At 41.6% G+C, this 18170-nt stretch overlaps 1 protein-coding gene across 1 annotated transcript in view; it reads left to right on the top strand.

Annotated features, from left to right (window-relative positions):
• The window catches only part of LOC126298796 (uncharacterized protein B0303.7), a 68929-nt gene that overhangs the window by 32947 nt on the left and 17812 nt on the right, over nt 1–18170 (top strand). The window contains exon 4 of the mRNA XM_049990260.1: nt 3208–3996. Within this exon, the coding sequence (XP_049846217.1) occupies nt 3208–3996 (789 nt within the window). The remainder of the gene's footprint in view (nt 1–3207; nt 3997–18170) is intronic.

The following is an 18170-nucleotide window of genomic DNA, read 5'->3' as shown; positions in this document are numbered from 1 at the left end:
CGAAAGCGCTGGCATATTGATAGACACACAAACATACACACAAAATTCGAGCTTTCACAACCCACGGTTGCTTCGTCAGGAAAGAGGGAAGGAGAGGGAAAGATGAAAGGATGTGGGTTTTAAGGGAAAGGGTAAGGAGTTATTCCAATCCCGGGAGCGGAAAGACTTACCTTAAGGGGGGGAAAAGGACAGGTATACACTCGCACACATGCACATACACACATATCCATCCACACATATACAGACACAAGCAGACATATTTAAAGGCAAAGAGTTTGGGCAGAGATGTCAGTCGAGGCGGAAGTGCAGAGGCAAATATGATGTTGAATGACGGGTGAGGTATGAGTGGCGGCAACTTGATAGCGGAGATTGAGGCCTGGTGGATAACGGGAAGAGAGGATATATTGAAGGGCAAGTTCCCATCTCTGGAGTTCGTATAGGTTGGTGTTAGTGGGAAGTATCCAGATAACCCGGACGGTGTAACACTGTGCCAAGATGTGCTGGCCGTGCACCAAGGCATGTTTAGCCACAGGGTGATCCTCATTACCAACAAACACTGTCTGCCTGTGTCCATTCATCCTAATGGACAGTTTGTTGCTGGTCATTCCCACATAGAAAGCGTCACAGTCTAGGCAGGTCAGTTGGTAAATCACGTGGGTGCTTTCACACGTGGCTCTGCCTTTGATCGTGTACACCTTCTGGGTTACAGGACTGGAGTAGGTGGTGGTGGGAGGGTGCATGGGACAGGTTTTACACCGGGGGCAGTTACAAGGATAGGAGCCAGAGGGTAGGGAAGTTGGTTTGGGGATTTCATAGGGATGAACCAAGAGGTTACGAAGGTTAGGTGGATGGCGGAAAGACACTCTTGGTGGAGTGGGGAGGATTTCATGGAGGATGGATCTCATTTCGGGGCAGGATTTGAAGAAATCGTATCCCTGCTGGAGAGCCACATTCAGAGTCTGATCCAGTCCTGGGAAATATCCTGTCACAAGTGGGGCACTTTTGGGGTTCTTCTGTGAGAGGTTCTGGGTTTGAGGGGATGAGGAAGTGGCTCTGGTTATTTGCTTCTGTACCAGGTCGTGAGGGTAGTTGCAGGATGCGAAAGCTGTTTTCAGGTTGTTGGTGTAATGGTTCAGGGATTCAGGACTGAAGCAGACTCGTTTGCCACAAAGGCCTAGGCTGTAGGGAAGGGACCGTTTGATACGGAATGGGTGGCAGCTGTCATAATGGAGTTACTGTTGCTTGTTGGTGGATTTGATGTGGACGGATGTGTGAAGCTGGCCATTGGACAGATGGAGGTCAATGTCAAGGAAAGTGGCATGGGATTTGGAGTAGGACCAGGTGAATCTGATGGAACCAAAAGAGTTGAGGTTGGAGAGGAAATTCTGGAGTTCTTCTTCACTGTGAGTCCAGATCATGTGTGTGAATTTCTAAGGGACCTAACTGCTGAGGTCATCGGTCCCTAGACTTACACACTACTTAAACTAACTTACGCTAAGAACAACACACACATCCATGCCTGAGGGAGGACTTGAATCTCTGTTCTGGAAACCAGGCAAGGACAGTAGCACTCCTAACACTTACTGGAGTTTGACCCTTACGAGTTGTATAAGACTCTTGAACACAAGGGCAACTGCTGCCTCATCTGGCTGCCTAAATCCTGAGACCACCTGAGCTGTTTCCAGTGCGGTTTCAGGCACTTCTGTTCCACCCTTGACAACTTAATACTGCTGGAGATACCGATACAGTAGTCCTTACCCTGAAACCATTTGTCTAGTGTGTTTTTTGACCTCAAAAAAGCATACAACACTACTTGGAGATAAAACATTCACTGCCAACTACATGAATGGGGCTACATGGATGTTTGCCACTTCTTATCCAATTCTTTTTTGAGGACAAGCGTTTTCGATATTACATTGGCGATGCCATTCAAGAGAATGGGATACCCCAAGGCAGATCCTTAATGTCACATTGTTGGCCATTGCTATCAATGGCATTTCCTCCACAGTCAGGAGCCCTGTCAAATGCTCTGTTTGTGGATGGCTTTGCAATCTTCTACTGACAGGGTTTTTAAAGTGCATCTTCCGGAACACTTTGAAAATTATGATGCGGAATTATGTAGCATTCTGATGGCACTGGAGAGGATTAACAGACATCACCATACAAGGTTTCTTGTCTGTTCCGACTTGCTTTGTGCACTAAAAGATCTTTACCAAATGTATCCAGTATACCAGCTGATTCAACTCATCCATGATTCCTTACAGCAGCTCCAGCACCATGGCAAGGAGATGATCTTTTGCTGGGTACCCGGTCACATACAGATACGGGGAAACAACATGGCTGACAAAGCCACCAAGGAACCATGTCGGGATGGTGCTGTCTGTCAATGTCCCATCCCTTTGCAAGCCATCATCTCATTTTCTGATACACGCATCATGAATCAGTGGGAGACTGAATGGTTGCAGTTGACAAAAAACGAACTGCAGTCTATCAAATCGACTTCACAGGCATGGTAAACTGCTGGAAGGAGGTTCTGTTTATCAGACTGCGCATTGGATATATCCCTTTAATACATGGCTTCCTCCCCCGGTGGGAGGATCCACCCGCCTGTGCGGTTCGTGGTGAGAGACTATCAGTATAGCATATTTTGGAAACATGCATCTTATATACTGATATTAGGGCAACCCTGTCTCAGTGGAGATCTGCCCACCATCCTGACTGATATTGAGTCCAGTGTTACAAGAGTGGTGAAATTTTGTGAACAGTCAGGCTTCATCCTAAATTGGTGGGGAAGGGAGGCAGACTTTAGTATGTCATAAATTGCTCCGCATGTGGGGAAAGCCTTTGTCCCCTTCCGCGAGATTGGCATGGCGACTTTTCGTCGGGGGCTAATGACCATGATGTTGAGTGCCCCTCACCTCAAATCATTGTCGTAGTCATCAACCACCTGGCCCAATGCCACAGCCCATCCCACCTTCCTCACTGCAGTTCCAGCTTGTGTGTTCAGCCAGCACAATGTAGGTACACAGGTGTGTGTGTGTGTGTGTGTGTGTGTGTGTGTGTGTGTGTGTGTGTGTGTGTGTGTGTGCGCGCGCGCGCGCCAGAACTTTCCTATAAATGTATCATATTTTTAATTTTAAAGTATTAAAAAAATTACTGTAATTGTTGGTGATCCTGTTCATTAGCTCCAAAAAATTTTGTTTTCAGGTGTCGTCACAGGGACGTTTTGTCGGGTTGTTCACAAGATACCAACGTACGAATACCTCCAACAGGAGCAAGCCTAACAATCAAAAGAATCATGCAACATCATTATCGGGAAGCTGCCGACCATATTCTCCCTCGCCTACCAGCCGCTCAAGCAGTGATGGTGTTAGTGTTAATAGTTTCGGAAGCGATGGCTCATTTTCTAATAACACAGCAATTGGTGGTAATGCTTCAATATTTGAAAGTGGTTTTGAAGAGGACTTTGATTTCTGGCTTTCAACATCTGCAAAGCCACAAGCAAATGAACAAAATGATCCTTGGAAAGTAACACAGCAAGACCCATTCTCACCACCTCCGCAGGCTCCGCAACAGATGGTACATAGTGTGAGTTTCCCTGTACAGAAGTTGAACACTACCTCCTGGTTTGATGAGCTTAGTAAGCCAGTTCCACCAGCTCCTTCTACACTAAAAAGTGCACCCTTGTATGGGTCAGTGCCGACTATTATCCGTCCTAAACCAAATCGGTCTACACAGCCTCCAAAACTTGTACAAAATGGAGCACCAGAGAAAAAATTTCAAAGTCACTCACTGCAGCATGCATTTTCGGCACTCACATTGTCTGACACTTCTGTGAAGCTGAACACTCAAGAAACTGAAGAGACCAGTGATTACGAGGACCAAGATGACTGGGAACCACCGATGCCTTCCATTCCACCACCCCCACCGCCACCTGAAGTTGTAGAAGAGCTGGCGAAAATTGCACCACCAATTCCACCTAAACCACTGTCACAGGTATGTTCTTGCAAATTGATATTTTTTCAAAACTGGTATTAACAAGTAGCCATTGTCTCCCATGATCTTGGAACTAAAATTCTCTTTGCTTTGGATCAGGAGGATTGTGTGACTGAAAGGCATGTTGTTGGGAGGTTCCTATTTGCTCTACTCAGAGAAACTGGTGTTGGTGAATGAATTGAATGGATACAGAGGATAAGGGGTTGTGAAGTAGCCATTCATCTTATAGAAAAAAAAAAAAAAACAACCATGGTCTGCCATATTGTACATATTGTGGTCGAACTCATCTTTCGTGACAAGTTCTCAGTGCCCATTGATATGGATGGGCGGTAGGAACTATGTAACAAGTTTTGTAGAGATTCATTGATGTTTATATATGATGTGTCTGCTTTCGCTATTGGCCATATGTCTGACAGTACACAATAGACTGGTGACAATGCAAGCATCACAATCAGCTATGGCACGATGTTCTGTTCCCTTCGGTTCGTTCCACTGACAGCTGCCGATTGGAGTGCCATTGCTTCGGATATGTGTTGCCAGATCCAGTTTGCAGAAAATTGGAATTAGAGACAAGTGATTTAAAAAATTAGTTGGGCCTAAAAATTGTGAGAGAAAATGAAGCATTAGAATAGTGTTCCACATATGATGAATAAAGTTGGTACACTGGTACTAAGAACTACTGTTTTGTTCATCAAAAGTACAAACATTATCCAGTTAACAATTATTTCTGTCACTCGCCAGGCTAAATTTACAAGTTACTTAAACATTAATAATCAACTTTTAACATGCAGAATAACTGTTAGGCTTTTCAAGCACACGAGGTCTTCTCTTCACTCCACCTAAACCATCTTGCAGTTATTTTGATTGAACACATGCACAATAAAAATACAGCCATCAGTAAGAAATAGCTATGCATGCACAAGCAGGAAGAAAACTGGGTTTTGGCAGACTGTAGTTGTGAAGTCAGTCAGGTATCTGGCACTGTTATATTCAGGGTGGACCAGGAAAACTAGTACTTGCCAGCCCCTTGTGGCCTAGTGGCTTAATGCTGTAACAGAGGTCACAGGTTTGAAATCTGTCTTGGGCGTGAATGTTCATGTTTGTTTTTGTATCTAGTGTAACATATCTTGCAAGTACTATGGGTGACTATTGTTCCTGGAACTAATTTGCAGAAAATAATGACGGGTGGTTAAAAATGTCAGTACAAAGCCTTAAACAGCAGGACACCATGAAAACATAAATTTTCAATCATTTGTTTCTCGGAGTGTTGAATTCACCGACAACTTCTGAAATGGCATGTCCCACATGTCTACCTCGAACTACCATTGCTCATTCAGAGTCTGTTAATTCCTGTCATGTGCCCATAATCGTGCCAGCAACCTTTTCATGTGAATCGTCCGAGTAAAAATGACAGCTCTGCCAGTGCACCATCCATTCATATCTTGTGTATGTGGTACGAGGGTGCTTTGAAAAGTTCTCAGAATCACCACAAGAAGTCAGCACTTGTGCGACAAGTTCTCTGTGTGATATTCATTGGACTGTTGCCTGTAAACACGTGCCACGTCAGTGCTCTTGGAAGAGAGCTGTGGTGGTGATGTGGCTCTGTTGTTGTTCCCACGTAGTGATTAGAAATGATGGAAAAATCGAGATTCGAGCAGTGATTAAGTACTTCGTAAAGAAAGGTATGAAAGCTAAGGACATTCTTGTTGATTTCCAGAATACACTGGAGGACTCTGCTCCTTCATATTCAATTCTTGCCAAGTCAACAAATGAATTTAAATTTGGTCAGGAGAGCTTAGGTAATTATCCGCACAGTGGTCAGCCGAGATGTGTCACTACTCCAGAAATCACTGCTAAAGTGCACAAAATGGTCGTGGGCGATCGCTGATTGAAAGTGCGTGAAATTGCTCATGCTTGCCAGATGTCATCTGAAAGTAATATCACATTTTAACTGAAGAATTAGAAATGAAAAAAATTATCTGCAAGATGAGTGCCGTGACTCTTGGTGTGTGTCTGCACACGTGTGCTGTCGCCATGGCAAAATTACAAGAACTAAGGTATGCGTTATTGCCACATCTGCTTTATTGACCCGATATGGCTGCATCAGACTTCCATCTCTTCCCAAAACTGAAAATTTTCCTCGGTGGATGAAGATTCACTTCAAACGAAGAATTGATAGCCGGAGTTGACAACTATTTTGCAGGCCTGGAGGAAACTCATTTTTGAGGTGAGATCGAGGCATTGGAACATTGTTGGACCGAGTGCATTAATCTACAAGGAGGCTACATTGAAAAATAAAAAATAAAAAGCTTCAGTGATGTAAGTACTTTTTTCCTATTCCATTTTGAGAACTTTTCAAACCACCCTCGTACTACCCCTATCTATGTAAGTGCATTTCACTGTCCCATCACTTTCGTCACCTTGGTGTACATACACATTCCATTTCATATTGCTGCGTTGTGTTACTCCTATATCAATTGAGATGACTGTGTCAAGCAGCACACTACTAATACTGTATTTGAGCATAGTAGGTTTGTTTTTTTGTACTCATCTGCATTAACTTACATTTCTCTAAATGTAGAGCTAGCTGCCATTCATCACTCTAGTTAGCATTTTTTCAAGTTCTCTTGTAGCCTTCTACAGTCACTAAATGATGACATCTTCCCATACATCACAGCATCATCAGCAAATAGCTGGAGACTGCTGCTTACCCTGTCTGCCAGATCATTTATGTATATAGAAAATAACAGTGGCCCTGTCACACATTCCTGGGACACACTTGACGATACCTTTGTTTGTGATGAACACGTGCCGCCGAGGACAACATACTGCTGTTACTTGCAAAGCTTTTGAATCACTCCCATACCTAGGAACTTATTCCGTATGCTTGTACCTCCATTAACTGTCGGTTGTGTATCACTGTGTGAAATGCTTTATGGGAATCTAGGAATGTGGAATCTGCCTGTTACCATTCATCCATAGTTCTCAGGATCTCATATGAGAAAAGGGCGAGGTAAGTCTCGTATAAGTCACGCGTTCTAAAACTGTTCTGATTTGTAGTCAGAAGCTTTTCCAACTCAAGGAAATTAATAATATTTGAAATGAAAATATGTTGAAGGATTCTGCAACAAACTGATGTTAAAAAGATCCATTTATAATTTTGTGGATCCATTCTTTTACCCTTTTGTATAGGAGTCACCTGCACTGTTTTTCAGTCTCTAGGGACTTTGCGCTGGGTGAGATATTCACAATAAATGCAAGCTAAGTAAGGAACCAATTATGTAGATTATTCTTTGTAGAACCAAATTAGGATTGCATCAAGACCTGGAAGCTTATTTTCTTTCACTTCGTTCAGTTGTTTCTCTACACCAGCAATGCTTAATACTGTATCTTCCATACGGGTGTCTGTGCGGTGGTCAAACAATGGCATATTTGTGTGATTTTCCTGCATGAATGATTCCTTAAAGCTTCATCTTTACTTTTACTGTCTTCTACTGCCACACTAGACTGACAACAATTGACTGGATAGAAGCCTTAGACCCAGTTAGCAATTTTACTTAGCACCAGGATTTTCTCTGGTTCTGGCAAGATCTGTTACTAAGGTATGATAGTGGTAGTTGTAAGTATCGCACATCGATCTTCTTACAGAGACTTGAGTTTCTGGTAGCTTTTGACCGTTGCTATTCACAATATACATAAATGACCTTGTGGATGACATCGGAAGTTCACTGAGGCTTTTTGCGGATGATGCTGTGGTATATCGAGAGGTTGTAACAATGGAAAATTGTACTGAAATGCAGGGGGATCTGCAGCGAATTGATGCATGGAATGGCAAGTGAATCTCAATGTAAGTGCAATGTGCTGCGAATACATAGAAAGAAAGATCCCTTATCATTTAGCTACAATATAGCAGGTCAGCAACTGGAAGCAGTTAATTCCATAAATTATCTGGGAGTATGCATTAGGAGTGATTTAAAATGGAATGATCATATAAAGTTGATTGTCAGTAAAGCAGATGCCAGACTGAGATTCATTGGAAGAATCCTAAGGAAATGCAATATGAAAACAAAGGAAGTAGGTTACAGTACACTTGTTCGCCCACTGCTTGATACTGCTCAGCAGTGTGGTATCTGTACCAGATATGGTTGATAGAAGAGATAGAGAAGATCCAACAGAGAGCAGCACGCTTCATTACAGGATCATTTAGTAATCACAAAAGCGTTATGGAGATGATAGATAAACTCCGGTGGAGGACTCTGCAGGAGAGACGCTCAGTAGTGCGGTACGTGCTTTTGTTGAAGTTTCTAGAACATACCTTCACCGAGGAGTCTAACAGTATATTGCTCCCTCCTATGTATATCTCACGAAGAGACCATGAGGATAAAATCGGAGAGATTAGAGCCCACACAGAGGCATACCGACAATCCTTCTTTCCACGAACAATACGAGACTGGAATAGAAGGGAGAACCGATAGAGGTACTCAAGGTACTCTCCGCCACACACTGTCAGGTGGCTTGCAGAGTATGGATGTAGATGTAGATGTAGAAGTAGAAGTAGAAGTAGAAGTAGAAGTCGTGATGGTAAAGGTTATCTGTGGGTGGCCAGTGAGACTTTCGGAGGTGGTTGTTGACTGAAGAGATAAGGTGTGGGAGATTTGTTTTTGTACAAGGTTGGGAGGATAATTACAGTCTATGAAGGTCTCAGTGAGACCCTTGGTGTATTTTGAGAGGGACTGCTTGTCACTACAGATGCAGCAGCCATGGGTGACTAGGCTGTATGGAAGGGACTTCCTGGTGTGGAATGGATGGCAGCTGCCAAAGTAGAGGTATTGCTGGTGATTAGTAGGTTTGATATGGGGGAAGGTGCTGGTGCAGCCATCTTTGAGGTGGAGGTCAATGTTGAGAAAAGGTGGCTTGGTTGGTTGGTTGGTTGGTTTGGGAGAGGGGATAAAACAGCGAGGTCATCAGTCCCATCAAATTAGGGAAGGATGGGGAAGGAAGTTGGCCATCCCCTTTCAAAGGAACCATTTTGGCATTTGCGTGAAGCAATTTAGTGAAATCACAAAAAACCTAAATCAGGATGCCCAGACACATGTTTACATCGTTGTCGTCCTGGATGTGAGTCAAGTGTGCTAATCACTGCACCACCTCACTTAGTAAGGTGGTGTGTTGGATTGAGTAGGACCAGGTGAAGTGAATGGGGGAGAAACTGTTGAGGTTCTGGAGGAATGTTCATAAGGTCTCCTCATCCTCGATCCAGGTCGCGAAGATGTCAGCAGTGAATCTGAACCAGGTGAGGGGTTTGGGATTCTGGGTGGTTAGAAAGGATTCCCCTAGATGGCCCATGAATTCGTTGGCATCAAATGGTTCCATGTGGGTGTCCATAGCTGTACCCCGGATTTGTTTGTAGTTGATGCTTTCACAGGACTGCTATTGGGAAAGGTAGTGTTCAGTAGTGGCAAGGCCATGTGCATTAGAAATGTTATATAAAGGGATGGGGCATAAATAGTGACAAACAGGACACCACATGGTAAAGGAACAGAAACTATGGAGACTCAGTGGAGGAAATAGTTGGTATCTTTTATAGATGTGGGTAGGTTGCGGGTAATAGGCTGGTCTATGGGAGCAGAGATTCTCTCAGTGGGGACACAGTAAGCAGCCACAGTGGGGCGTCTTTTTTGGGCTTGTGAACTTTAGGAAGCATGTAGGAGGTAGGTGTGTGGGGAGAGGTAGGAGTGAGGAGAGAGATGGACTCTGGGAAGAGGTTCTGGGATGGGCCTAAGGATTTAATGAGAGGCTGGAAATCTTGGTGGATTTCCAGAATGGAGTTACTGTGGCAGGGTTTGTAAGTGGATGAATCTGACAGCTGGCAGAGTCTGCCTGCCAGGCAGTCCTTGCGGTTCAAAACAACAGTGATGCAGGCTTTGTCAGTAGGTGGGATTATAAGATTGGGATCTGTTTTTAGATGGTGGATTGCGGTTATTTCTGCAGATGTGAGATTAGCTCACATATTGAGGGATTTGGAGAATGATAGTGACACAAGGTTCGAGGTTAAGAAATTCAGGAAAGTCAATGGGGTGATTTGGGGGCAGTGGTGGTGGATCATGGTTGGGTGGAACAATGAACTGAGTCAGGCAGGATCCAGCATTGGTCTTTGATTGAGTCTGATTGGGAAGGTTGGCGGCGAAGAGGTATTTCCACTGTAGGGAGCGGGAGGAGAGAAGGTCTTAACAAGTCCTGCATGATTGAATTTGGGAGTGGAGAGGACTGATACTTCTGTGAGGCTAAGGCTTTTGTAGGAAAGGTTCATGATTGTGTTTAAGAGTCTGTTTAGATTCCGGATACTGTATGATGTTGGGAGGGAATTTTTGAGCGTAGGGTAAATGTTGTAGATCTGCAAGGTAGGAATTGTCAGCTATCAGGGTATGTGGGGAGGTTGGGAGGTTGTAGTATAGGTGGTGGATAGTTGTAATCCAAATCGGGAATAGGGAGTTAACAGAGTGGAGAGATGTTTGAGATGGTGTTGTGCATGCTGTTCTCATTCCTGGAGGGCAAGAATTTCGGTGTGCGATATGGGATCCAGGAATGTCGGATCCCAAATGGTTGGAGACACAACATCGTTGTTACAGTCTACAGAAACCAGATCGTAGATGTTGGCCACTTATAGAATCATGTATATGATTGGAGTTAACCCCCTAAGCAGCAGTTACGGCCAGAAGATGGTGTGCTGAATCACTGAAACTGGCAGCCATACAAAAATAACATCAAAAGGACAGCTGATGGTGTTCCATTTTATTACATATGTGAATGGATGAGACCAAATACCTTCAATCAGGAGGATGGACATACAAAAATTTTAATTGAAAGTAACTTGCCCAATGTCGGTGAATGAATATGCTGTTGCAGTGCATGTGTTGTTCAGAACACAGGCACTGCAGTATCGTATTGTGAAGTATAAGCGGTTATGAATGAAATAATGAATTTTAGTAAAGGTAGATTAATATTAACTTTTACACTTACAAGTGAAAATATTGTTACCCATTGGTATCGAAAGGTTTAAAGTGTGTATCAGACTTGATTACATGACACTGTGCAAGATCAAGGTTTCACAGCCTCATTTGTATCAGCTCTTACTGCCCAAATCAAAATGTTGCTACTCTGACAGAGGTACAAGTAAATAATGCTGACATAAACACTTGTCTTTGCTAATCCTCATGCCTGCAGATCCTGTCAGACAACCTATAAAACATACAGGCGATACACAAACTACAGTCATATTCCAACAGACAGACAGAAGTTAAGAAACATGAAAGTATCTTCAGCAGTGAATTCATCAGCACCACAAATGTAGGAAAGACAAGTTAGTAGAAAGCAAAGACCAGAGAAGTTGGTCAAAGCCATCTGAAGATATAACTGTGGTGTATTCACGTGATTGTGATAGGTCTATGGAAGCTCTGCAGTGGTACACTTGCCTGAAGGAACCAGTTAGATCCTCACATTGCATATTGGATCTAGCAGGTTCTTCTTGTTGGGAAGAGAAAGGGAAAAGGAAAGTAATGGTAACTGCATTAACTTCCTGGACTTAATTATAATCAGAAAACAAGATAAACATGTATCCAGAGGGTTCAGAAAACCAACTTGAACTGGCGTTATAATAAATATGAATTCATGTTGTCCTCAAAGTAATAAAAGAGGTTTTTTAACCCTGTAGTTTACTGTCTATTATACCCACCATTGCAACAAAGTGAAATGCATAAAGAACTCAATATACTGAAGCAGATTACTGTACCAAACAGTTATGATACCATCATTGTTACCAACCTAATAGAAAAATCAAGAAATGATGTGAATCACTTCTTGGTAGACCAGTCATGAACAAGGCCCAGAAAAAACCTGCGTATATTGCTATGACATATAATGGTAAAATATCACAAAAAGCAATGTTTTGAAAATCAAACATTAAAATAGGTTTTCAGTTTGAGGTTACGTCTGTAGCATAAAAATAGACCTAAACATGGCAAGTTTGTGACTTCTGCTGTGTACAAAATGAACTGAAATGACTGTCATCAGTATTACATAGGTAAGACAGTATTATTGAAAACATGTTTTAGAGATATACATATTCTCAAAATAAAACAGCTTCTGGTAAAATTATTGTTGAAAATAAAAACTGTAGAACTAACATAGAATGGAACATGAAAGTGATACATACGGTAACTAAAGCAAGATTACTTGATGTGTTGGAGGAAATTGAAACCTTGAGCAGCAAAAAAATTCTCTACAGAACAAATTTTGAATGGACCATGCCAGTTTAATCAGAATGCATATTTTATCATTTTTCAAGGAGCAGTGCTATTGAGCTGATATTTGGACAGTGTATATCACAAAAAATGATACAGTGATATGCAGAAATAAGTGATTTTCATGGTTACTGCTTCGTATGGAGGTGGAAGATGGCAAGATTGTTTCTGCATAGGCCCTTCTGCAATAATACACAGTTCATCAACAACTGGGGCCAGCAACAAGATACGTCGTGCCAGAATGGAGCAAACCCTGCTGGCTGCAATGAACTAATTGGTGGCACAATGTTCTCTCTCTACCCTCCTGTATTTTACATTTTATTTGTTAAATTATTTCATGATTTACTGATGGGCAATGAACTTTTTGTCAGTGCAACCAAGCCAGGTAGCACAGTAGTTAGGACATTGGATTCACATTTAGGACAACAGTGGTTCCAATCTGCATCTGATCATCCAGATTTAGGTTTTCTATGATCTCCCTAAATTGCACCAGGCCAATGTCAGGATGGTTTCTTCGAAAAGGCACAGCTGATTTTCCTCCCCATTCCTGAAACAATGCAAGCTTGTGCTCCATCTTTAATATTCTCGATGACAATGGGATGTTAAAGCCTAATCTTCCTACCTTCCTCTTTGACAGTATAACATTCCTTTCTTGTACCTTGCATTTTATTTGATATATTACTTTGGAAGTTGCCAAGGTGCACCTTCCATTATCAATTAGCAGCATGCTCATTAGAATTATTGTTTTATCTCCTATAATCGTACACACAGCAGTGCCCTCCAGCAGATATAAGATTGTTTTTATTTTAAATAGCAGTGTCACGAAACACACAGGTTTAATGAATTGATACTTGATTGTAAAAGTGTGACTTGTTACACCAGGTAACACTATTTTATGGTATGTTCTTTGTCGTCTTTTCTTTTTATATTCTGCATGTTGTAAGTAGGTAGAATTTTTGATATTGTAAATAGGTAGAATTTTTCATGAACAACATTTTTCTGTCTATTTTATGTCTGAAGATGATTGCTAGCACAATTGAAACCGGTAATATCATTTTATAAACTCACAAATAGTGGTTAAATTGAAAATTAAGATTGATTTTCCACATTCTTGACTGCATGAAGCCTTATAATAATAAAAATAATTAAAGGAAAACCTTCGTCAGTCATACTTAATTCGTCACACACATTTTCACTACTGTGGTACAAGACGTGATTTATAAAAATGAACCTAATAAAAACCCCAAAACCAGAAATACACCATCTATTCAGTTGACAACATAATATACGTACATAATAGATTACACAGAGCCCCACTCCAAAGTATATCATCCCCAGACATCTTACTCCGAAATCTAACCCCCTTCCTGTTCAACCCTGGGTCAAACTCGGCGACTTTCTTCCGTACAATTTGTAGTTACGTATTTCTTGGTCAGGAAGTCCATCTCAAGTGCTGCATTTACAGTTCAACCTGGTATCATTAGGAAATTCTCCTCAGTAGGTTCCCTGTCTGCCACAAACTTGAGCACAAGTGCTCTTTTCATTGACTTACTGTACTAGCATGTAACATTTTTTGTTTTTATATTTCGCAGGAAACCGTACCATTCTCTTACCATACAGTTCCTTAGTATATTCATAAAATTTTAAGCTACAAATATTACACCCACTGTCCACTAAAGCTTCCGCACACTTATCATATCCATTCACACTCATAACTGGGTGCACTTTCTCTAAACTATTTCTGACTAATTGCATTTCATACAGTAAACCATTCTCCACATTGATCACACATTCACTCTGCATAGCATTAACATTTGTAAAACATACATTTTTGTCATTCTCAAAAACTTTCATATAGGCAGCATTAATTATATTATCCAGGGTTATTAATCCTTAGCATGTCCCTGGCAGACTCAAATTTTGCATCTTCCTCATATGCTTAACATTATTGTATTTATAAAATTTATGTTTACCCACCCAATCCTTCATAATATCCTGAAATTCATCCCTTTCCTTCCAGTCATTACAAAAGTCACTGTACAGTATAATGTAGCTTCCGTCTTCTGTAGACAGATGTGTCTGTACTTTGTTCTCCTCATATATACAATTAGCAACAACGATTAATAAAACACCACATGAATTGGGCTCCACAGAGTCCACAATACCACTTTGCGCTTTCTCTGGTACCTCTAAATCATAAACATTACTGGTTGCTGCGACACTTTGAACACCTTATCAACAGTTATCACCAGCCTTCACACCAAATCCATCATAATTATTACTCACAAAAACAGACTTGCTTGTTTCCACAACTACATCACCAACCTCTTTGTTTCTGCTGATCCTATCATCATAATCAGAGCACACATATTCATTTATAGGAGTTTCATTCATCACATCTGCACATATTTATGGTATTGAACACAGTAATGCTACTACCACTTGAGTTGCGATTCTTTTAGATTCAGTCTGTTCAAACAGTCTTCCAAAGTAAAAATTGTCATTCATTGCATTATTTTTAATTCTATTACCTTTGTCCATATTTTTCTTGCTGTTATGTTTACTTACACCATCCTGCAGCTCTGTGTTGCTGCGAATGCTGACCGTGGAGCATATATTATTCCCCCCCTCCTCCCCCCCCCCCCCCCCCCCCTCTACCATCAGATCCATTAGTTTTATTTTTGGTCCATTCTCCAATATTCATGTCCCGCCTCAGGCCATAGTTGGGACCCATCCTAGTTGTTTTTTTTAATTTTTTAATTTTTTTATTTTTATTTTATTTTATTTATTTATTTATTTTTTTTTAATTGCTAGCCATTTCCCCTTTCTGTGGACCAGTGAACATTGCATATAGCTTCATTCTGCCTTTCCATCTCATAAGAATTTGGTTGTTTTACCAATCAAACCATTGCCAGTTTTCTTGAAAATGGCCTTGGTTCCTCTTATCAGGAAATCACTGCTGCTTTCGATTAATATACACTGAAGTGTGAAAGAAGCTGGTATAGGCATATGTATTCAAATACAGAGGTTTGTAAACAGGCAGAATATGGCACTGTGATTGGCAATGCCTATATAAGACCACAAGTGTCTGGCACAGTTGTTAGATCAGTTACTGCTGCTACAATGGCCAGTTATCAAGATTTAAGTGAGTTTGAACACGGTGTCATAGTCTGTGCATGAGCGATCGGACACAGCATCTCTGGGGTAGAGATGAAGTGGGGATTTTCCCATGTACCATGAATACCAGGAATCCGTAAAACATCAAATCTCCGACACTGCTGGAGCCAGAGAAAGATCCTGCAAGAACAGGACCAACAACTGAAGGAAATCATTAAACATAACAGAAGTGAAACCCTTCTGCAAATTGCTGCATATTTCTGTGCTGGGTCATCAACAAGTGTCAATGTGCGAACCATTCAACAAAACATCATCAATATGGGCTTTTAGAGCTGAAGGTCCTCTCGTGTACCCTTGATGTCTGCAAGACACAAAGCTTTACACCTCACCTGGGTCCGTCAACACTGACATTGGTCTATTGATGACTGGAAACATGTTGCCTGGTTGGACAAGTCTTGTTTCAAATTGTATCAAGCAGATGGATGTGTACGGGTATGGAGACAACCTTATGAATCCAGAGAGGCTGCATGTCAGCAGGGAACTGTTCAAGCTGGTGGAGGCTATGTAATGGTGTGGGTTGTGTGCAGTCAGTTAAAGTGATATGGAACCCCTGATACATCTAGGTATGACTCTGACAGGTGACATGTAGGTAAGCGTCCAGTATCACCCGATTCCATTCATGTCCATTATGCATTCTGACAAACTTGGGCAATTCCAGCAGGACAATGTGACACCCCAAACGTCCAGAATTGCTACAGAGTGGCACCAGGAACACTTTCGAGTTTAAGGACTTCCTCTGGCCATAAAACTCCTCAGACATGTATATTATTGAGCATATCTGGAATGCCTTGCAATGTGCTGTTCAGAAGAGATCTCCACCTCCTTCGTACTCGTACAGATTTATGGACAGCCCTGCGAGATTCATGGTGTCAGTTCCCTCCAGCACTGCTTCAGATATCGGTGGAGTCCATGCCACATCATGTTGCAGCACTTCTGCATGCTCACGGGGGCCGTACATGATATTAGGCAGGTGTACCAGTTTCTTTGGCTCTTCAGTGTATTTGCCTTGGTGTCCACGCTAGTTACAGTTGTTTCCACTTCATCTTCTGTTTTCTTCCATTACCTGTAAATTATAGCTCTCACCATTTGCACTGCCATGTTTGTTCATTGCTGGTTCATAAGGTGTTGTCAAACTTTACCACATAATCCAAGGATGATTCAGTTGAATCAGTACGACTGTAAACTAAATTTCACTGAAGTGACTCAGGTAAACATCTTATTGTCTCCTTGCTATTTCTGTATGCCGGTGCATTCAAAAATTAGTTTTGTGATCTTATCTGCTTGATCTTGTTCTAACATTTATTGAGGAGATACTTCTTTAGCACACTATAACTAAATCACATTAGAGTTTTGGTTTGCCGAAGTTTGCGCAGAATCCTCTGAACTTAATTTTTGTGTTGTCCCACATCGATGATACCTGTTGTCACTGAAAATGTTGCTGCAAGACAGGCTGAATGTAAGGCATGCAAGGCTTATTTATTACATTCAACAATTTCAAGGTGGCTTGCCACTTGAATCAAAACTTAAAATGAGGGAAAGGCAACCGTAGTGTGTGTGTGTGTGTGTGTGTGTGTGTGTGTGTGTGTGTGTTTTATTGCTGGAAAAAGAGCTGGTGCTCAAAAGCTAGTGTGAATGCTGTTTTCTGTTAAGTGTTATTGTGCTCTATGCTTTGGTCCACTATATATGAGTGGTTGCCTCTTATTTTACTCTATCCAGGAATTTTCATTATTGTTATTAATTATCTTAAGTTTCCATAGAACGGTATAATTCAGAATTCATATGCCTAATATTGCCACTAAATTTGTCATGAGAAGATTTAACTTCTTTCTCCTTGTCGTCGCACTGCAACTTATTCTTTCTCCTGTCCTCCCTTAAATTCTCCTTCAGCACTTCCAACTTGGGAGCAAACATCTTTTCAACATTTACAAACTTAACTTCCAGCCCCTTCAATTTGTCAGTCATGCTGCTTTCAATTATGATGAATTTATCATTTAACACCCCAACTTATTTTTAAATTTTGAGTTCACAGCCTTGAATTTATTCTGAGTATAGGAATTCAGATTTGGTGAGTGCGACTTTACAGCTCCATATTGTGAATTTAACTATCCTAATTTGTTTTAAAATTGTTATAGAGAAGATCCAACGGAGAGCAGCGCGCTTCATTACAGGATCATTTAGTAATCGCAAAAGTGTTACGGAGATGATAGATAACTCCAGTGGAAGACTCTGCAAGAGAGACACTCAGTAGCTCGGTACGGGCTTTTGTTGAAGTTTCGAGAACATACCTCCACCGAGGAGTCAAGCAGTATATTGCTCCCTCCTATGTATATCTCACGAAGAGACCATGAGGATAAAATCGGAGAGATTAGAGCCCACACAGAGGCATACCGACAATCCTTCTTTCCACGAACAATACGAGACTGGAATAGAAGGGAGAACCGATAGAGGTACTCAAGGTACTCTCCGCCACACACCGTCAGGTGGCTTGCAGAGTATGGATGTAGATGTAGATGTAAATATGTCAATGGAAGTTACCGAAGATGACCGATAATGCCTCGCATGGTAACATTTGCAGATTGGCAGGTATGGCCATGCAGCTGAGCCCATTAACACATAACAGAGCACTGTCTTCACTCACCATTACACTTCACACTGCATTGTCATATTTCTCACTGCCATGTTTCCTTAGCCACATGG

The sequence above is a fragment of the Schistocerca gregaria genome, chromosome X (assembly GCF_023897955.1).
Source record: "Schistocerca gregaria isolate iqSchGreg1 chromosome X, iqSchGreg1.2, whole genome shotgun sequence".
Taxonomy (NCBI): Eukaryota; Metazoa; Arthropoda; class Insecta; order Orthoptera; family Acrididae; genus Schistocerca; species Schistocerca gregaria.
Note: the sequence above shows the minus strand (reverse complement) of the source record. Positions and strands in the feature narration are given on the sequence as shown.